Here is a 23366-nt window from a genome sequence, read left to right on the forward strand (position 1 = left end):
TGGCCATAATGTATGTCAGATCAACACCATTTTCAGTGGCCATACAGTCTGTCAGATTAATACCATTTTCATGGTCGCCATACTGTATGTCAGATCAACACCATTTTCAGTGGCCATACTATATGTCAGATCAACACCATTTCCATGGTGGCCATACTGTATGTCAGATCAATACCATTTTCATGGTGGCCATACTGTAAATCAGATCAACACCATTTTCATGGTGGCCATACTGTATATCAGATCAATACCATTTTCATGGTGGCCATAATGTATGTCAGATCAACACCATTTTCAGTGGCCATACTGTATGTCAGATCAATACCATTTTCATGGTGGCCATACTGTATGTCAGATCAACACCATTTTCAGTGGCCATACTGTATGTCAGATCAACACCATTTCCATGGTGGCCATACTGTATGTCAGATCAATACCATTTTCATGGTGGCCATACTGCAAGTCAGATCAACACCATTTTCATGGTGGCCATAATGTATATAAGATCAACACCATTTTCAGTGGCCATACTGTATGTCAGATCAACACCATTTCCATGGTGGCCATACTGTATGTCAGATCAATACCATTTTCATGGTGGCCATACTGTAAGTCAGATCAACACCATTTTCATGGTGGCCATACTGTATTTCAGATCAACACCATTTTCATGGTGGCCATAATGTATGTCAGATCAACACCATTTTCATGGTGGCCATACTGTATATAAGATCAACACCATTTTCAGTGGCCATACTGTATGTCAGATCAACACCATTTCCATGGTGACCATACTGTATGTCAGATCAATACCATTTTCATGGTGGCCATACTGTAAGTCAGATCAACACCATTTTCATGGTGGCCATACTGTATTTCAGATCAACACCATTTTCATGGTGGCCATAATGTATGTCAGATCAACATCATTTTCAGTGGCCATATGGTCTGTCAGATCAATACCATTTTCATGATGGCCACACTGTATGTCAGATCAACACCATTTTCAGTGGCCATACTGTATGTCAGATCAACACCATTTTCATGGTGGCCATACTGTATGTCAGATCAATACCATTTTCATGATGGCCAAACTGTATGTCAGATCAACACCATTTTCAGTGGCCATAGGGTCTGTCAGATCAAAACCATTTTCATGGTGGCCATAATGTATGTCGGATCAACACCATTTTCAGTAGCCATACTGTAAGTCAGATCAACACCATTTTCATGGTGGTCATACTGTATGTCAGATCAATACCATTTTCATGATGGCCATACTGTATGTCAGATCAACACCATTTTCAGTGGCCATACTGTATGTCAGATCAACACCATTTCCATGGTGGCCATACTGTATGTCAGATCAATACCATTTTCATGATGGCCATACTGTATGTCAGATCAACACCATTTTCAGTCGCCATACTGTATTTCAGATCAACACCATTTTCATGGTGGCCATAATGTATGTCAGATCAACACCATTTTCATGGTGGCCATACTGTATATAAGATCAACACCATTTTCAGTGGCCATACTGTATGTCAGATCAACACCATTTCCATGGTGACCATACTGTATGTCAGATCAATACCATTTTCATGGTGGCCATACTGTAAGTCAGATCAACACCATTTTCATGGTGGCCATACTGTATTTCAGATCAACACCATTTTCATGGTGGCCATAATGTATGTCAGATCAACACCATTTTCAGTGGCCATATGGTCTGTCAGATCAATACCATTTTCATGATGGCCATACTGTATGTCAGATCAACACCATTTTCAGTGGCCATACTGTATGTCAGATCAACACCATTTTCATGATGGCCATACTGTATGTCAGATCAATACCATTTTAATGATGGCGATACTGTATGTCAGATCAACACCATTTTCAGTGGCCATACGGTCTGTCAGATCAATACCATTTTCATGGTGGCCATAATGTATGTCGGATCAACACCATTTTCAGTAGACATACTGTAAGTCAGATCAACACCATTTTCATGGTGGCCATACTGTATGTCAGATCAATACCATTTTCATGATGGCCATACTGTATATCAGATCAACACAATTTTCAGTGGCCATAATGTATGTCAGATCAACGCCATTTTCATAGTGGCCTACTGTATGTCAGATCAATACCATTTTCATGGTGGCCATACTGTATGTCAGATCAATACCATTTTCATGGTGGCCATACTGTATGTCAAATCAATACCATTTTCATGGTGGCCATATTGTACATCAGATCAACACCATTTTCATGGTGGCCATACTGGATGTCCGATCAATACCATTTTTATTAAGACCACAACTCCGGTGGCCTAGTGGTTAGAGCGTCCGCCTCGGATGCGGGAGGTTGTGGGTTCGATCCCCGGCCGAGTCATACCAGAGACTTAAAAAATGGTACTAACAGCTGCCTTGTTTGGCGTTCAGCATTAAGAGGTTAGTGTTAGGACTGGTCGGCCTGGTGTCAGGATAATGTGACTGTGTGGAACATCATGCCACATGTCTGCGGCATGATGCCCCAGTGCTAGACATCACTATAAACTGCCACACTGCAGACATCGTAGCGATATGACTGAAAAATTGTTAAAGCTACGTTAAAAATCAAAATCACATCACAAATCACATTTATTAAGACCAACTAGACATTATAGGATGTCTTTAGTAGAAACACAATTTTCATATGACCATCCATTCAGGTCGAGTAGCAAAAATATGATTTTCAAGATTGACACCATCACGTGCAGCCAGCAGCATTTTTCAATAAGACCAGCAAGACATCATAAGAAGTCTTCAGGTGAAAACTTCATGCCAATATTAGTTTTTGTTCATGAGGAGAAGAGATAAGAATTTAATTGTGGTGGCCATGCTGGATGTTGAAATGGAACCATTTGCATTTAGGAACATCCTGATATCATATGAAGTCTCCAGTTAAAAACACCCATGCAAATATGACTTTCCATTCGAAAGAACCAGATTTTAAAGATAGCAGCCATGTTGACCATATTAGATGTATGATTGGTATCATTTTTATTAAGGACCAACTACACATTATAATAAGACTGAGTGAAACTCCCATGCTGAAATGAGGAGCACCATTATCAAGATTTTCAACATGGCTACTGTGGAGGCCATATTGGATGTCTAAGCAGAACCATTTAGGACTAACAAGACATCATATGACTCCATGACAATATGACTTTCCATTCAGGAGGATTAGCAATTACAAGATTTGAATGTGTGTGTAAAGTTTCACAGCAAGCCACCAAGTACATATAGCTCAGGAGTAGTGATAACAAACTTGTGCTAATTGACACTGGACATCTGAAGCCATCCTGTAAGCTCCTCCGGTCTATGAAACCCCATTAAAATTAACCTATCCCTTCTTCAAAGACATAGTTATACACAGCCAATTAAAAAAGTCTGACAACCTATTGCTTCTTTATTCTTCCATGTAAGGCTGACAATGTCCCAAACTTGTGCTAACAGATATAAGACATCTCAAGATGGACAAAAATCCATCATCCCACAAGCTCTTTTGGTCTGGTCACTCTAGCATGATGGATACTTTCTTAAAGTGGAGTGAAATTATGCATAAACTGGAATAAATGAGTTAGTAAGTTATTTCCTTTTCCTGAATTAGTTCATTCTAAAGTTATTTAAAGAACTCATTACTTCTTGTGTTTCAAGATTACTGTTATTAAAACCAGAACATGAGGCCGCTGTCAGATATCTCATCATCTAGTTGCCTTTGGGCATCTGTGACATTCTTATATTTATTGCTCTGATCTATTTATTAAAGACACCATGGGTAGGTTTTGGCAATAAATAAATTTCTTTTGTATGTGTCATCATAGCCAACTTAATAGTTCATGAATAGGATAATAAAGTGTTACCTTACAGTTAACTCACAGTCTATACAACTTGGCAATACCTAATGCCAATACACTACATGTAAACTTCAATTATCATGTTTGTATTTAATGTATTTTGTTAGGTATATAAAGAAAAAAATGTATGCAAAGCAATTTAAGAGCGAATTTGCAGTTGAAATTTGACCTTAAAACCTGGCCTTCCTGCTTGGACATCTTATGGGACAACATGCCTTAAATGAGCACTTCCTTGGTGGGTGGGTGGGGCATAAGTAGTGGTCTCTCAAGACAGGTGTTACCATATGTGTGTGTGTGTGTGTGTGTGTGTGTGTTTATATCACAGGCTTGAAAAATGTTGGTAAAAAGCAATATGCTATTTCAATACTGTTTCTATATTAAACTACAATTCACCCATGCAATTTGAATATGCATATAATTATGGTTTTAACTGTATGTTTTCACATACTCAATACAATATATCTGTTATTCACTCATTGCAAGCAAGTATCCTCTATATAATCTGAAAATCCATGAAATAATTTAAACACTAACCTCTCTGATGCTCATAGCAACTGGAACCAAAATCTATGACTTTAATGGAACTTTGACCTCTCTGTCTTAATAAAATATTTTCCTGAAAAAAGAGAAAAACAGCACTTTCTGACAGAAGTATGTTTACAAACTACAGTTCATTTTCTCTAAGTAAACAATATGTACATGACTATAAGCTGAGTCCAACGGAAAACAACATAGTCCCTGATCTGTCACTGCATAATGCACTGGCAGAGAGGATCTGTATTTTGTTCCACTGATTATTCTGAACAAACTTAAGCAGCAGAGGGGGCGAATCCGACATTTTGTCCAATCGTTATTTTGCTTAATTATTACTTTCTGCACTCAACGATCTAGTGTCGTCAGCGCCTGGTAAAAAAAAAAACGACGACGTCGTTGGGGGATCGTCGCGTCGTCATTTGGTTTAATTAATACCTTCTGCGCGCCGATCCCCAGTGTCGTCAGCGTCCGGTAAGCACATCGACGACCGCGTCGATGTCATCGCCACCCTCTGCTGCTAAGTGGTTATTTACAATGATCTTACAAACAGAGTGATCACTAACTCCTCCTCTTGGAGATCAATTAGGTTATTTGACTGATCGGTGAGTTTAAAATTAATTCTCGTTAAAAACCGATCATGGCATCGCATATAGACCGGATTAATCGGACTCTCAACGATTAAAAATCCCGGAGGGGCTGTTGGTGAAAATGAATAAAGGATGTACCCCTGTTGAGCCTGATTTGATTGCTTGGTATCCACCTGGTAACTCCCTTCGATAACATCACACACTAGATTGATCGCTATCACCGATGCGATATTTACGTTGTATGGAGCAATATGCCTACCATCATCCCCGTTATCGTGTCTGAGGATATAAGTTGATGGACTGATAAAATCATTAAGAGACTTTCTTAGTTCTGGCGCGTTGTATCCTGGAAACCTGAAATCAGGTAAATCGGCTTCTGCGATATTATACTCGGTTAGGAATTTTTGTTTATTATCAGTTCTGTTAGCGGATATTACCCGGACGATTCGTTCATTGATATATTCCATGTCTGATATAAGTTGATTTAACACCTCAACGTGTTTTCGTGTTTTTGTTTCCCGTAGCTGTTTTAGTTGTGATTGGTAAATACGATTAATCTCGATAAAAAACCTATCGATATCATTTAAATTAAGTTCGGCATTGACGTGCGATTTAGGAGTTTTCTCGTACTGAAAATACCAATACATGGTATTCCTGTCTTGAAATGTAAACCAGTCGGGGGGTGACGCGTTTTTCATAATAAACAAAACATCTCGATAACTGGGATTAATCTCATGATACGATTGCTTGTCCGCGGGGTTTTCATGAGGTGGATTCTTAGGCCAACCTAGTATGGTTCTTATTGAACTGTTATAGATATCAACCATATACCCCGGTGTGCTTATTTCAATCGTCGACGATAACGTCGGTTCATGAACCGTAATAGCGATTTTTGATTCCTTTCCTGTGATCGATTTTATCCTGCGTTGAAATTCTTTATTGATTTGCTCTATTTGGTATGACCCAGTTGGTATTGTAACCTCCTCCCAGTTTGGGGTCCCATCGGGTTTATTTGTCCGTGCAAAAACCAGCGAGTTATTAGGTTGTTGTCCGTTAAATGCGTCCGCTCGGATATTAGGCCAACTGTGATATACTCGCAATTTTGCCAGCGCTATTTCCTTTACTGGAACCGGTGATGGAAAGTTTACACTGAATTCGGGTTTCGTTGATGTTATCGATATCATATTTGTTTGTACCGGAGTGGTATTCTCCGCGATCCGCTGAAGTAATTGAGACCCTTCGGGGTTCAGCGACATTATTATTATTCGTTGTCTTTAGTGTCTAATTTCAACAACCAGGTGGTTTCGGCTTCCAGTTGAAAATCCTCGATTTTTGACATCGCGGAGCTATACAACTGGACCATCGTGGAGAATTCAACATCGGATACGAACAAATTATCAATCGATAACGAGATCAACCCGGATAATTTCGAGTATGCGTCGGATACTATTTGATGTTTTACTGTATACTCGTTGAGTTTTTTCTGAAAACACGATGATATCTTCCTAGTGATTGCGTTGGCAACTCCAGCAACTGTTGTCATCGCGGAGATAGCGATTGGAACAGCGATCGGGGTTATCGTGGTCACCGTGGATAAAATAACACCGGCGCCAGCTACTATACCCGATACCGAGTACACGATCGCGTCGATGGCGGTTATTTTACGACGGTATTTTTTTATTTTTGCACGGTATTGTTCGGAAAGCGTTTTCAAGTTCGCGGAAAATTCTTTTGCGGTATCGAATCGATATTGATGTGACGTAGGTGATACCTCTGATTCAATTTCCTTGGTGGTCATTTTTATTTTAAAAGAGCTAGTGTTTTTAATTACTTAGATTCGCTACAAATTCCACATACCATGTAATATTTGCCCCGGCTAGATTTCTATCAACGGCATAAATTGTAAACAGTTCAGTTGCGTTCTTGTCTATAATTGTTGATATTGTATTGTTAAACCCGGATGAACTCGACGATAATATATTAAACTGCATCATTGAAACCAGTGTCAGTCGATAAATGCCCTTAACAGTTGCGGTGATATTTACTGTATTCTGTGTAGGAGTCCAATCGAATGATCCATGCCGAATTGTGTATACTGTGTTGATGATGTTCTCATGAGGGTTTTTTATTTTTTCGAGTTGCTCTGTTATTCTCGGTAGTTTTTCTTTAATCGCTTCAACATCAGTTATAACTATTCCTACTCCCCGCCAACTCGCGTCTATATTATTCTTGTTCGCTGCAACATTAGTTTTGATTGTTTCTATTTCCCGTGTATTCTCGGTCATACTTTTTTTGTTTGCTGCAACATCAAGTTTGATTGTTCCTATTTCATATGTATGCACGTCTATACCCTTTTTGTTCGCTGCAACATCAGTTTTGATTAATCCTATTCCCCGCCAATACGCGTCTATATTTTTTTTGTTCGCTTCAATATCAGTTTTGATTGTTCCTATTTCCTGTGTATGCGCGTCCACACCCTTTTTGTTCGCTTCAATATCAGTTTTGATTGTTCCTATTTCCTGTGTATGCGCGTCCATGTTATTTATGATCGTTGTAACATCAGTTCTGATTATTTCTATTTTCCGTCCATGCGAGTCTACATTATTTATGATCGTTGCAACATTAGCGCCGATTATTTCTATTTCCCGTTCATGCGCGTCTACACTCCTTTTGTTCGTTGCAACATCAGTTTTGATTGTTTCTATTTCCTGTCCATACGCAGTGATATCATTTATAGTTATTGTGATTTCATCCGGTTTGGTATTTTTTTTACCAAGGAATTTATCAAAGTTGTCATCGATCCTGTTAACATTTTTTCGTAACGAGGTAAATTGGCCCGACAGCGTCGTAAACTCCAAAATAGTATTTTTTATTGTTGCAAGATTTGGTTCGGTTACCGTCGGGGTTCCAAAAAAACTAGCGGTAGTGAGTTGTATATCGGTGACAGATTTTTTCACCTCGGCGACAGATTTTTTCACCTCGGTGGCAGATTTTTTCACCTGCGCGTCAAGTTCGGTCACCGATCTATCTAACCTTGTAAAACCGTCCTGGACTAATGTCACCGCTGATATATGCCCACCCGGTCTGATTCGTCCGTCGGCGGTATACAACGCGATAGAGCCCTCGTCGGCATCACGCTGTCGTATTAAAACGTCATTCAGTGACACATTACCGGATTTCAATTTACCCTGGCGGTCTTGAAATACAACTATTTCGCCCGGGTCAACACTTGTTAGATTCAACGTATCAGCGATTTCATCCTCAATTAGTTTTTTTATGTCGGCGGCGGTCGTTTCCGTGGATTCTTTCAGCGCCGAAACCGGTCGCCCCCAGATATCAATCATTATTATTGTAAATGTTATTCTCTAAAATCCGTTGAGCTTCTACGACCCCACTAGTGTATTCGTTTACAACCACATGAGGTGGTTTTCGCGATGATGAAATCGCCGCGAGTACATTCAATACCTCGCGGCCACATATCGGTGGGTCACTTAACTGCTGTGTTGGCAGCGTGGAATAAAAAACCCGGGCTGAACACGCCCGGGCTGAACACGCCCGGACATACCGCATGAACTCTTTCGGCGGAGCTAACCCGTATGAATCAAAATAGACGATCGCACGCGGATCAATCGCGTACGCAACCCAATGAGTTCCCGCTCCGGAGGATCCATCGAGGTTAATTATGCCGGTTTCAATATTTCCTGGTGCCGCCGGTAATTGATCTCTCATAAAAACACCTCTGAAGTTTTTTATCGCTAGCGCGTTTGCGGCGTCTATTAAATCAAAATTAGACATTGGAGTCATAGACTCAGGAGTCATAGACTCAGGAGTCATTGACTCCCGAGTCAATAAACGGTTCCCGGTAGTCTTAGACCCTTTCCCGAGTACCATGAATACGGGGTTCCCGGTAGTCTTAGACCCTTTCCGGCCACGGGTCGTTTTTTTTTGTAGCCTTTCCCGGTTGCCTTCTTCAATGCCATCCCCGCCGCGGTACCAACGGCTCCTAACGCCGCCGCCTTAGCCACTGCTGGTGCGGCCGCGGCAATCAATGCCGGAATCGCAGCTAACAGCGGAAATATTCCACCGGTCTTTTCCATGTTTTTAATTGCTGCGGCTGAAAAATCTATTTGAACACCCTTTTTATTCTTCATCGCATCATTGAAATGTTTTATTTGACGCGCCGTCAACGATATCTTATGATTACCACCTGCCATCTGTGACGGCTTCAGCGTTATTGTGGTTCCACATTGTTTAGCCGACTTTGATCGTAATTTCTTGACTTGACCATCAGTCAACTCTACACTGACGACACTATACGACATTTTATTGTAAACGCGTTTTGTGCTTTCAATTACATGTTTTCCACTGGCGCATCAACGATTCTCATTCGTCCACCAACACCTTCTAGCAGCATTGATTTATCGCTGAGAATGACAGCAACCGCTCTATAATCAGCACCACCCGGGGGGATTATACGAGCTCGGAAGTGTATATCAACGACGGATTGTCTCGTTAAATCAAGATGTTCCAGCGAAAAATAATAAATCGGATACAGGTTTTTAAAATCAAGTTGTGATATTTGCAAACCGGTGTCGACGTTTTGATCACGACCCATATATGACAGCAATCGATGATACACACGTGCGATATGGTTTTGACCGTAATTAAGTTGTATATCCTCAGATGGTTCCTGCTGGCCGTTTATTCTCAGCGAGACGTCAGTAACGCCTAATTGATCAAATATCATATGGCTGGATAATTGATTATCAACTCTCGTCATATCCTGCAACGCAACAAATATATGACGCGGAGCCGAAATACCTTGTTGTGATGCCAGGTTCCATGTGAATATACCATTGATATTTGATTGCTTAGTATCTGTTGTTGTTGTTAGCCAACTTAGTAATGATTTTCCTCCCTGCTCCATGAAGGATAGCAATCGTGCCTCTGTGGTAATGGATGGAGTCAACACCGGCATCCACAATGACATTTTAGTTAAAACGACTTTACCAGGGTCATTATTTGGATTTGCAGTATCCGCTGGAATTCTCCAAATTGCATTTCTATCATCACCTTTTCGCACAAGTAGCACGGTATGCTTTGCTCCGTAGATAACTTTTCGCACGTTCCTACAAAATCCAAATATATGATGCAGTGGAATCGCGCATGAGAAAGATCTACGCGGTCCTGTTAACATTGATATGCGTGTTACGGCTCCGATGTTGAAATTAGGATCGCTGTTTATAATCATATTCTCAATATCAGCATCAGCGTCACCAGCATTTTTTTTTGGTCGTCTTACCACAAATTGCGAGTTTCCGGCAGTGTTTCTAGTATCCTTTGCAAACATCATAGATGGACCCGCTGATCTTGTGTAATCGTCGGAATATCTTGCTAGCCCGATTATTGTTGTAGCAACATCAACATCGCGTTCTATAGACTCGATCTCTCGCCCGTCAATGAGATATTTTGCGCTCTCAAACAGCGCCATTACGCCGTTATTGACTAAGCCAACTTTGGTACCATCTGGATACGGTGCTGGTACAGCAGGAGTATCGGCCTCTGTTACAAGTTCTCCTTCGATTTCAATAAACGCTTCACACGGTAAAAAGTATTTACTGGTATCATGGACTTGAAGTTCAATTCGCGATCGTATGTCGGGTTGTACTGCATAATAGGAATAAAATTGATAATTACGGACGGAATCATCCTTGTGCACTGGTGCGTCCATATCAAACGCCGGGTCAGCTGTTCGTTTAAACATTTTATTTAATAATACGCTGATGCATCTAAATCATCGTCGTCGTTTTAAACCACTCCCCGCTATTATGTTTGCGGTGTCATCTTGATTACTGTTTACCAACGACTCTAGTTTTTCTTCCACGGCGTTATTTATTACTTTACTGACATTCGCAGGCATCACTGTCGTTGATGGCATCTGTTTTTTTCTTGAAAATCTCTTGGATTTCACCAACGACATTAGTTTGTCCCGCGCGGCTGAAAGCGCCTTTCCGGCAACATCTCCAATAGCACTAATTCCCTTATCACGAATAACATCAATAGCCTTCATTCCTAATTGTTTGGCTAACGGCGCTACTTTTGGAGCCATTCTTGTAAATAACCCCGCAATGGTGCTACCGAGACCATCTCCATAGTACGCACGGTAAACAGGCAATCGCGAGTTTACCACGTAGACGAGTACTGGTTTATCGTGATTGTAGTGTATGATCATCCTTATTAAAAACACCAGTTTTCCAATTAATCATCCACGAGTTCGTCTATGAGCGTTCGATATGTATTAATGTCTATGATACCGCCTGCAAATAACCGCTTGCAAATATCAGCAGCCTCATTGATTATTTCCGTAGAGTTATTTCCGGCTCGTTTTCCTCCAATTAATACCTCTAGCCGTGATATATCACTGAGAACACTATTAGGGCAGGTAACACTAGCGTTTTCAACTAGACCACTACCACTTGGATACCCCTCTCCGCTTGTTTTTTTAGAACCAGCTTTTTTTTGACGTTTTTTTCGGACTTCTTCTTTTTGCTGTTGTAGTATTTCTTGTTGTTGTCGTATATCATAATCATCAATTCCTTTTTTAAATTCTTTATATCCCAATTCTTTTGTATCCAAGCGATCAATCTCTTTATTCGTTTTATACAACCAATTAACCCAGTCATCTCGTTTTATATTACTGTTTTTATACTCGTCTTTTAAAAAGTTTTTTCTTGAATGATAGCTTTGAGCGGCAAAATTACCAAAAACCCTATACTCGTCGGATTTCAGTAATTGAGGTCGTTTTATTTGTGCTATAGCCTCTTCAGTGAGTTTATCTATAAAGGGGACTCCTTTTTGAGTGGAAATTTTTTGAAGTTCACCAACATCACCCTGTTCAGAATCATCAATATCAGCTAATCGTTCATACTCTCGTTGGGTTTTTATATCACTGGAAAGTTGTTTTATCCGTTGCTGTGTTTGTTCTGTCTCTGCTGCTATCTTTTCAAGTACAGGAAGAAGAGGCGCCTCTTTCCGTTCGCCCTCCTTAGGAATATCCCCGTATATTGCTCGTTCTGTTGCAGCTGTAACATCCTTAGTCGCTTTAGTTACCGGGGCAAATAACTGTTCGCTTCCAACAGTAAAATCGGTTTGCATTTGTTGTCGCGTTTGAAGTTTCTCTCTCACTCTGTCTCGTAACGGTATGAACTTTTTAAGCGCTGCTAGCCGCTCTCTGGCTAGCCGAGTAGTAAGTGATTCACCTACCATTATTGTAAATTGATCCGCAATTTTCTAATTTTCCGCCGAGTGTACCATCGGGGGCTCCACGGAGTTTTCGTCTATAATCCTTCTAATGTTTTTGATCTTACTAGAAATCTCCCGGCGTCGTTCATAAACACGTCCGAGTTTTTTTCGTATTATTTCAACGGCAGTAAATAGTCCAATGAATGCATTTGCGTCATTGTGGTACAGGTTCTCATTAATCGTATGTTGTAATCGTTTTATAAAAAAATACTCGCGGGCCAGGGTAAAACGCCCCCGTTTCGACTGTTCGTTAATAATCTCATAATCGGATAATATTTTTTCACTGTCGAGACCATCAGATAATTCAATTCCTTGATTTTTTAATTTTGAAATCTCAGTTAATATATTATTGATGTCTTCGATATTCATTATTCTTATAAAACATCTTATTTCTAATATCAAAAATTTTAATAAAATTATTGGGGTCATTTTTGACCCCGTTTTTTGTATGGACAGTACAATGCCGTAGATCTCCACTCGAGTGTTGTGGCAGATTGCAGGCATACATGGACGGTACAATGCCGTAGATCTCCACTCGAGTGTTGTGGCAGATTACAGGCATATACATATACTTAATTAAGGACATTCACATCTTGGAACCCCAAAGCATACATCTCCGGGAGGGAGGCCTAGGGTGACAAACGTCATCGTAGACCGCCCAGAAGATATGCTTGGGGGACATCACTACATGTACTTAATTAAGGATAAATATATTTACAATGAAATGATTGATGGATGATGGGACGGCACAAGACAGCACAAACATAAAACGGCGGGGCGGAACTCTACGGCCAATTCAACCAATCAAAAGCAACCCAATTAAATTAACCCGGTTGCATGATTGTAAACAAAAGACAACCACACGCCCGGGTCAAGAGCGTGGGTTAGTTTTGATTAGTTGAATTGGCTTTCGAAAGCCCCAGGCTTATAACGAGTCATCTTATATATAAAGTGACTAATACAGCGGCGTCAGTCACAAGGTGTGTGTTAATTTGAATTCCCTTGAATCGTTTGAATCCTTAAATACTTATTAATGGTGTTTCACGGCATTTAAATGAAACCAAATACTCAAATAAAACATTAAAAAAAAGAATACAGCCGTTAGATAATAGCGTGTATTTCATTAGTTTTCATCGTAAAATGATTAATTAATCGCAACATTAATTAGACTTCAAGGGACGCAACATTAATTAGACTTCAAGGGACGTAACTCTTGTCATGCGACGCTATCACAAAACGAGTTATCTCCCTTTGATGTTATATATGAAAATCGAATTCTATGACCCGTCTTTTTTGAGATCGCTGTTTGATATACTCGTTCTGCAGCAAACCGTACTGAGGTGATACAAATGTCAAAATATTTTCCTGCCTCATTCATCGACTGAAATATTTTTTCCTCGTGAGTTGTTGTATCAAATGATTTGACACCCCTTGTTGCTTTTGAGTACTTACCAGTTTGGCCTTTTTTACTGTTTTCACTCTGAGAGATGGCTTGCAAATTACACAGTCTGTTATTTTGAGGGCATCCATCAATATGATCAATAACGAGACGATCTTTGATCAGTCCGTGGAAACATTCATAGATGATTCTGTGACAGAGATATTTTTTCCCTCCAGCAGTAAACATCAAATATCCGTGATTGTTTTTCCATCCAACCGGCTTCTTCAGTCTACGATTTCGAACAATGCCGTCGCGAGATACCTCGTAATTGACGAGCAGGGGATGCGGCTGAAATTCTTGGTCCATTTGTATAATAATACTACTTGTCTAATTTATTATTTGGTTTAATTATGAATCTTTCAACGTAGTCTTGGGGGGTTTTGATGACGAAGTCTGCGGTGGGGTCAATGACGGCGTTTTTAATTCGCTTGTCATAATAGCGTTTTAGTTCCCTGTATCGCTTTCCGCCACAATTAATACATAACTGTGATTTTCCTCTTACACCGACGTGGCAAACCAAGCACGGGAGGGGGCCAAGAGAACCATTACGAACGCTTTGTAAATGATACCCGCAGAATTCACCTCTACATGATTTATTGCACGGGGTTGTCGACCCAATCATCAACCATTTGCAGTGATTCATTATACTATATTCTTTCATTTAAATACTTGTTTTAATTATATGGATGAGTTTGAGAGATTGGCAGCAATTAAGCCCCGGAAAAATATTAAGTTCAATCTCGATAGAGTCCTCAAGGACACACCAAAAGCGTTAATAAACGATAAAACCCTGTTGAATAAAATACGCGATTGTATCAATGAATTCAAGCGTGATGGCGCATCTCACAGTTGGTCAACATTTCGAATTGATGGCATTGTTGATGCTACCATGAACGACAACCGCGCAGCAACGATAATATCACAACTTGACGGTAAAAGATATTTCTTCAGAGTAAAATTCATTGTCCGGGTGAAATCAGGCGATTGGATCATACGTGATAAATTTGAACCGGTTCTCAGCGACAAGAAAACAGTCATTGTCAGCCGCGACTCCAAGCCGGGGTTGTTAACCGGAGTTGACAGACCATACTATGAACGAGCGTATCCTGAAACAGCAGTTGTTTATGGAATATACCCGTTAAATAAGAAACCTGATATCGGAAAACTAAAACCGATGAAACAGTCAACGGGGATAAATTGTGTAGCAGAACGAGTAATAGAGCATTTTACAAATGCGTGTCGAGGAAACAAATTGACTGATTTACGACGTAGCAAAATCAACCGGTGGGAGGAGACAGTGCGCGAGCGTGGAGCAACCATCAGCGACATAGCGAGATTAGAAACGTCGTTGAGGTTTCCAATAACCGTTACAACGATAACCGGTGAAGTATTATACGAATCGAAGTATAAATCAAATGGAACCCCAATCAAAATTATTGATCATAACGAACACGCATGGACGCCCGCGATCACAATATTTCCACGGGATAGAACAGTAAAGTATATACCCGAAGAATTCCTGGGAGAACAATTCTCCAAGGACGGTTTTCTCGCGGAGAGGAAACTATTTGATGCTATTGCCTACTTGTGTAAAAACGACCCTGTATCAGTGTGGTTACTTCGCAGCGCTGAAAACGATGCGGATACCTTTGATCAGTTTGTAAGACCAAACGGCGAATTATATCGTACTGAAGCATTTCACAACAGGATGAAAAAAACCGCCATGGAATTTGAAGAGCATGATGAACAACTGCTAACAAATTGTTTTACGATTTCATCGGTTGTAGCTCATGTTGCAGCAAGGAAAAATGCGTGGAGACCAACGCGCAAGGAATTTTTACCAGATGTACAATCCAGTTGTTTGGAATACTATCACGGTGGACTATGGAACACTGAATACAACCGCGACGCTATGATCTCGGTTGATATGGTTGCCTGTTATCCAGCGAGTTTTCTCGGGTATGGATCCGCCGCTGAGTATTTCAAACGATTTGGACACCCCAGACATGAAATGACTCGTGTTGCTATTAATGGACCACTGCCTGATTTTGATTTAACCGGATTCGCTCGCATAGTATCATTTGAATTCGCAGCAGGACTTCATCGCTGTTGTTATATTTGGATCGGTAGACACATGACTGAAAAGAAGTGGCTGCCAATAGCGCTGCTACGGTATATGATTGATTGTAAAATGCTAGTTTCGTTGATTGTCAGTGACGCGATTATATCATACCGGGCACAGACTGAAGTCTGGTTACCAGAACCGGAGCGTCTAGATAGCATAATTGACGAGTCCAGAAAAAACATTGATGCCGACGAGGAATATATCATCGAATGGTCCAGGAGGATATTTAACCAACGAAACCGCGAGGCAAAAGATCTCGGTAGAAGAATAATTGGTAAGTTCACACAAGGTGGAAAAAACTGCGATTACAAACGATATTGCTCACGGCTGATTATAGATGACGCAGAATATGATTTCGTAATCAAGGACGCAGTGGCGAAAACTAGATACGTGAACTGCAAAACAGCTTTCTTATCCAATGGAACAAGGTTGGGTACAGTTGTTTCCTACAGCGATGGAGACAGCCCCGCGTATCCACATTTGAGGGCGTCTATGCTGGGTTACGCCGCTATCAATTTATTCTCGATGATAAATAGATTCCCCGATACCGCGGTTAGAGTAGCCGTTGATTCGTTTTATGTTGACGTAGCGTATAAGGGAAACGTAGCCGAGTTTACTAGTCCGGACGAGAGTTGGGGTACATGGAGAATTAAAAATGAAATACGACGCGATTATTCCCCGTCAGCAGATGTCACCGTTGAGAACAACTACTTACGCGGTGATAAATTGTCAGAATGGTCTAATGCACCATCGTGTTCAGATCCAATTTGTAGACACAAGACGGTTTATTTAAGCGGCTGTGGCGGGTCAGGAAAGACGACTCGGGCAATTGAATTATTTCGAACGCGGGCAAGTATAATCGTGCTTACACCGACCCATAGACTAGCGCGAGAGATAAAACAACGAAATGTTGACGCCGTTACTTATCACAGCTTTTTTCGATACAGCGGTGGTGAGTGGACTCCTGATCGAATGGGTGAAAAATTTATTCCTGAGGTTATCATCTGGGATGAAATATGTACTGTTTCGTTAGACGTTTTACAAATGTTTCTTGAGTGGTTGCTGCGCGCGAATACAGCGGTGATCATGTGTGGCGACCATGGCCAACCACCACCATTTGTCGGCGAGGGTCCACATGATTGGTTAAAGGGTTTTGTGGACTATTATGAAGAAACCGATACTGATTACCGAGCACTTGATGAACAACTGCGCGAGGTTAAAAAACTAATCAGATTACAGCCGGATAGAATTCAATGTGAAATAATCCGCGAGGTGATTCCGGAAACGCCGTTAAATGAATTCTGGGAAACATGGAGACCAAACGATTTAATTGTAGCGAGCAGAAAGATAGTCAGAGACACACTTCAGCGGAGGTTGTTTGCGTTGCATAAGGAAAAGTTTCCAACGCGTCCAGTGCCGTTATGTTATAGACCCGCGGACACACGGCGGCAGAACATTGAAGTTGAAATTCCAGCCCCAACAGCGTCGGGGACAAAAAAACAAATTCTCGTGCTGAATGATATCGTGCTCGTTGATATCAGCGTCGTCGAGGACGCGCTACGTGCTGATAAATCCCCGTGGACGCTAGGATACGCAACAACAATACATTCCTCGCAGGGACTGACCATCACGGACACAATTGTTTGGATGGTTGATAATCGCATCGAATGGTCGAATCTAGTCTATCTTGCAGTGTCCCGAGTACGAAGGATAAATCAGCTTCGAAGAATTGTTGTTGACGGAGCCGGTGACGGAGTCACTGACGAAGCCGGCGACAAAGTCACCATCGATGCAAGCGTCATTGATAGAAAACTCTCGGGTTACCGCCAACAGGATAAAAAAAAACAGCGGCGTTTTGATATTGATGCCGAATTAATAATCTCGCTACGACAACAACAGAATAATCACTGCGCGAGTTGCAATTGTATAATGAGTTGGCGTTATTCGGATAAAGACACTCGCCAATTTACCGTGGATAGGATCGATAACAGTCTCGGTCATGTCAAAAACAATGTGAGGTTGACCTGTCTTGAGTGCAATAGACGCAACGGCGCTAGTTAAGACCACGTGGGGGTAATTGAGTATCGTTAGGTATCACTTGTAGTTGCTCGCGTGTAAATCCGCGCTGAGGAGCAGTTGAATCCAGTCTGTAGATCGGTGGTCTACCAGTTGATCGTGTTATCGTTGATATGTTATGTGTGGTAACACTCCAAATAGGATCAGTAGCTCTTTTTTTACCGCCTTCAAGCTCTCCTGGTTCATATAGATATCTAACGGTGACATCGCCAAGAATCGGCTTGGAAACGCTATCTATTTTTGATCTTCCGGGTATATACTCGTATTTAATCGCGTCGCTGGGCTTCATGTTGATTGCTCGGGTAATCTCGTTATTTAACGCTGCAATTACACCTGGCAACCTTTTAACCCATTCACGAGATCGTTTTTCTTGGATGAATTCCTTCGCGTATTGATATCCAAATAACCGTTCAGCGAGAGTCCGATTGAATCGTTCAACAATTGCCTGATCACGATGTAGCGCAGTATGACCTCGTCGTATCGCGACGCTATGATGTTTCAGCGTTGATAAAACAGCGCCGCGAAATTCACTACCGGGATCAACTTGTAATAGATTTGGCCAGCGCAGAGGGCCTCTTCGATAAATTCTTTCAAACGCAGCGGCTACTTCAGTTGCCGACTTTGTTTTTAACGGCTCCGCTTGTTTGTATCGACTCGCAACATCAACTACGGTTAGCGCGTATTTGTAACCGTTGTCATGCGGCAGAAATAGTATATCAGCCTGATGAACTTCATTAGGTACGCTGACATCAAAGCGCGAGAAGTTGATTTGTTTAGGCGGTGGTAGATAGATTTGCCATATAGCCTGTTTGGATAACCAATTAGCCGCAGTGGTCTTTGTTACCTTTGCAGCGCTTGCAAGCTTACCAATTGCGGCCTTCCCCTTCCAGTATCCTCTCGGAGAATAATAGATGGAATCCATCGTTTTTCTTGGATGATTGTTATTAATTACCAGCGCCAATCATTAATTTACCTTTCATAGCCGATTTTACCAACCATGAGGCCAATTTTTCTTTGACGGATTTATCAGGAATAGCATTTAGCGCGTGAATTAATTTTACGTCCGCGATATGACGCTGTTGAAGATCGCTACTTTTGTAAGCAACATCATGAGCATGACACGCCTTATCGATAGCGTTTATTGGGTATTCACCGGGTTTGGGCTGATTTTGATCATCGAGTCTGATATCTAATCGTGTTCCGGGGCCACAGTAGCTATATCCTGGAAGGTGCTTTTCTCCTGGATACTTTGCCCACGGTGTTCCGGGGAGTTTTGCCAATTTGGCTGCGATGTCACCTCCTCGCTTTTTTTTAAAACATCTCCGGGTCTAATAGAAATAAATCTAAATTTCTTTGTACCGCATTGTACACACTTACCAGTAAGCGCCGATCTGTTATTTCTTGTCGTAACGGTTGTCATATCATTTGTGCCAGTACGCACTCTACACTTCACACAATATAGATCCATAATTTATGTATAGAGATATGAATATAATTGATTTTTCGGCGACTAAAACAAGAGAACCAGTTAAGCATGTTGCAGCGTTACCAAACTCGATCCGGATGATTATCATCGGACCATCTGGATCCGGCAAGACGCAATTGTTACTCAATTTAATAATGAGATGGATGAAGTGGGATAAGTTGTATTTGGTTGCTCCTAGCGTAGATGATCAACGATGCTACGAGGTGTTGAAAGATTTCAACGAGAATGCATCAGCGATCGCTAAAAAGAATGTTATTGAGTTTATTACGGATATCAATGATGCACCGGGTATTGATGATATTGATGGCGACGTTAACAATCTAGTCGTGTACGATGATGTTATGTTAGACAATCAAAAAAACCCAGCTAGGATATTTTCCAGAGGCAGGCATAAAAACACTGACGTGATATATGTCACTCAACGATACACTCAGATTCCAAAAGTAATTAGAGACAACTGTAATATTCTTGCTGTGTTCAACGGCGTTGATACACACACGCTACGAAATATTTGGCAGACATGGTGCGGCGGTGACATGGACTTTAATGTTTTTCGAAACTTTTTTAGTCATGCTCAGTCGACCCCACATGGATTCATAACGATAAATTTACATGATCCTCGGACACGATATCGTATCGGACTTGACCAAATATTCGGTTAGTTGTAAATAATTTTCATTGTAAATAACTACTTAGCAGCAGAGGGGGCGATGACATCGACGCGGTCGTCGATGTGCTTACCGGACGCTGACGACGCTGGGGGATCGGCGCGCAGAAGGTGTTAATTAAACCAAATGACGACGCGACGATCCCCCAACGACGTCGTCGTTTTTTTTTTTACCAGGCGCTGACGACACTAGATCGTTGAGTGCAGAAAGTAATAATTAAGCAAAATAACGATTGGACAAAATGTCGGATTCGCCCCCTCTGCTGCTACTTAAAAGACTCAGATCTTTGTGTGATGGCACATCTGAGTCTATGCACTTTACTTATATATTATAGTTACTTAAGAATCAAGTACACAGAAATTCTCTAAATCATAATGTGCATTTATAAATGAAATCAACAGGTGTAGAGAAAAAATTTTAATTTCCTGTTGTTATCTGACATTTGATGAGACAATTAAATTACTTGTATCATTTGACATGTGGAGATACAATTTTAATTCCCTTTATCATCTGACAGGTGCTGAGATACAATTTTATTTGCATAATCTGACAGGTGTAGATATACTATTTAATTGCATGTATCATCTGACAGGTGGGATAAAATTTTAATTGCCTGCATATCTGACATGTTTTGAGATAACATTTTAATTGATTTTATCATCTTACAGGTATAGCAATACAATTTAATTGCTTTTATCATCTTACAGGTGTAGAGATACAATTTTAACTGATTGTATCAGGTGACATTTGTGAAGATACAATTTACTTGCTTGTACCATCTGACAGGTGTAGAGATAAAATTGAATTGCCTGTATCATGTGACAGGTTTGGTGATACAATTTTAAATGCTTGTATCATCTGACGGACGATTCCTTCAATTACTAGCATAAACAAAACAAGAAAAGGAGTCATCAATATATGCCAAAATTACTGTTAAAATATTGAAACTAATTAATTCTGTCAAGGCAACATTACATCTGGACCACAACTCAAATATGGGAACCATGTTTCATTAAGACAAAGAAAATGTGGTGGATAAATGAAAACATGAACAGATGGACAGGCTAATGAACAGAACTTATTTATATATTCTAAACCAACCTCGCTTGTGTGGAGATATAATTCCCTATTATTCCATCAACAAATCTTGATTGGACACCCAATAAAAGAAAAGTAAACTCTAAATCTAAAACATGCCGAGATTTTCTACCAAAGTTTAAACAAAGGAATAGGAGGAAGAAAAAGGAAATGAGCATGAAAAATTTCAAGCTCAAAATTGACAACAATATACATTAAAAATGATGATAATGATGACCTTGATGATGAAAATGATGACCTTGATGATGAAAATAATGACCTTGATGATGAAAATGATGACCTTGATGATGAAAATGATGACCTTAATGATGATAATAATGACCTTGATGATGATAATGATGACCTTGATGATGATAATGATGACCTTGATGATGATAATAATGACCTCGATGATGAAAATAATGACCTTGATGATGAAAATGATGACCTTGATGATGATAATGATGACCTTGATGATGATAACAGTACATACTGGTTTAAGATCACAATGAATGATTTTTTCTCTCTGCAAAAGCTTTAGGCACTGCAGTAGAGAGAAGGCAAATCTACGGATGAGAGCAATACTAAAGCCCTGAAAGTTGTTCTTTTTGATTAGCTCGTACAGGTTCATCCTGAAAAACAAGAAAAGATCATATTACTGTAGTGTCCCTAATTTTTCATACACTTTTTTTTAATAATTTTGGGTTCTGTACACATAATTAAAGGAAAAGATGTTCATCATAATTTCCTGCTGGTTCCTTAGTATGAAAAGTTTTGATGTAATATCAAGAAACTAGAATTCTCAGTGTGCAGGTACTAGACTTAAAAGATACCCATGAATCTGTAACTTGAGTGAGTATCTGAGTAGAAATTAAGTAACAGCAACCCAGTTTTCCGTGTGAAGCAGTATAATGCTCCAGATTTACGGGTTCCTAAAAAGCACACATGAAATGAAAGTAGGATAAACAGTATTGAAATCAGAGCAGACACACAACCTTCATGTCATGTACAAAACTGAGGCAAAGATGTCACTGGGATCAAATTTTGTGTGTGAAATGCATTCATTCTAAGATGTACTCTCAATGTAAGTCTGCAAGTAGGGCGATAAGGTACTGAAGCCTGCAAATGGTTTGTTATTAGTTTTTAAAAATACAAGAAAAGGTCATGGCAACCTTGTTTTGGTGTCTGATACAAGCTAAGCATTCAAGATGCATATGAAGTGAAAATTTGGTATCAGTTAAGTTTGCAAGTTTGCAAGCTGCAGCATGGATAACAAGGATGGACATAACTGTTATTCTTTTCTGAGTAAGTTCTGGAGATTATGTCGAAGAGACTTAGTTTCTAAAACCAATTCAATCAAGCATACGGTTGACAATGAAATATGTACTAATTTTAAACCAATTTTCAATATATCCTGAGCAGAAGGTTGCAGTGACTCAGTGTTGGTGTATAATACATGTTTGTCTTAAGTTTCATGCTTACAGAATAATAGTATAGAAGTTATAACCTGGGCAGGAAGGATATACATAATTTTAAATAAATCCTAGATAGTAGGTCACTGTAACCCACCATGGACACATCACAAACATCAATCGTATAATGCACCTTTGCTATTAAAGACGGATGGACTGTGAGAATGTGAATCAACAACAACAAAAACTGCTTCTTTAACCAGGGGTATACCACAGCCTGGTCTATGGGGGGGTGGGTGATGGTAGTGTTTGTAGACAAGATCTCTGGACAGAAAAGATAAGTACACAAATATTTATGATTAATGGTATAACAAAATCAGAGGGAACAAATAGTTAGAGCCAATAAAGTACATGTTTATGCAACCTTCAATTTAAAGTAAACAGTTTAATAAAGTTTCCTTTAATAGGTATACAGAACATATATTATTAATTTTCATAAGAAAAATAGCTAAAATTAAAATTGCAAGCTTGAAGAGAGCCATAAAGCAAATATGGAATCAAGGTATCAGTGAATGATAGGAGTCAATGAATGCAAAAGCACTAAGTTTTTAAAGTAAAGACAAGCCCAATGTAAAAAGACCTTTACTTGTAAAATAATAACACAGAACAAAATCAAAATCATCTATGTTTAAACTTAAAACTGTCTTTTGTCAAACCAATCTCCAGAAATTATAACTATTCCATAATG

At 40.1% G+C, this 23366-nt stretch overlaps 1 protein-coding gene across 1 annotated transcript in view; it reads right to left on the reverse strand.

The window, feature by feature from the left end:
• Positions 1-23366, reverse strand: part of LOC149783631 (dual specificity tyrosine-phosphorylation-regulated kinase 4-like) — a 209085-nt gene that overhangs the window by 24770 nt on the left and 160949 nt on the right. The window contains exons 8-9 of the mRNA XM_089933148.1: positions 21700-21838; positions 4445-4526 (exon numbers count right to left, since the gene is read on the reverse strand). Coding sequence (XP_089789274.1) covers positions 4445-4526; positions 21700-21838 — 221 coding nt within the window. The remainder of the gene's footprint in view (positions 1-4444; positions 4527-21699; positions 21839-23366) is intronic.

The sequence above is a fragment of the Sinohyriopsis cumingii genome, chromosome 14 (genome assembly GCF_028554795.1).
Source record: "Sinohyriopsis cumingii isolate HCF-2022 chromosome 14, ASM2855479v2, whole genome shotgun sequence".
Taxonomy (NCBI): Eukaryota; Metazoa; Mollusca; class Bivalvia; order Unionida; family Unionidae; genus Sinohyriopsis; species Sinohyriopsis cumingii.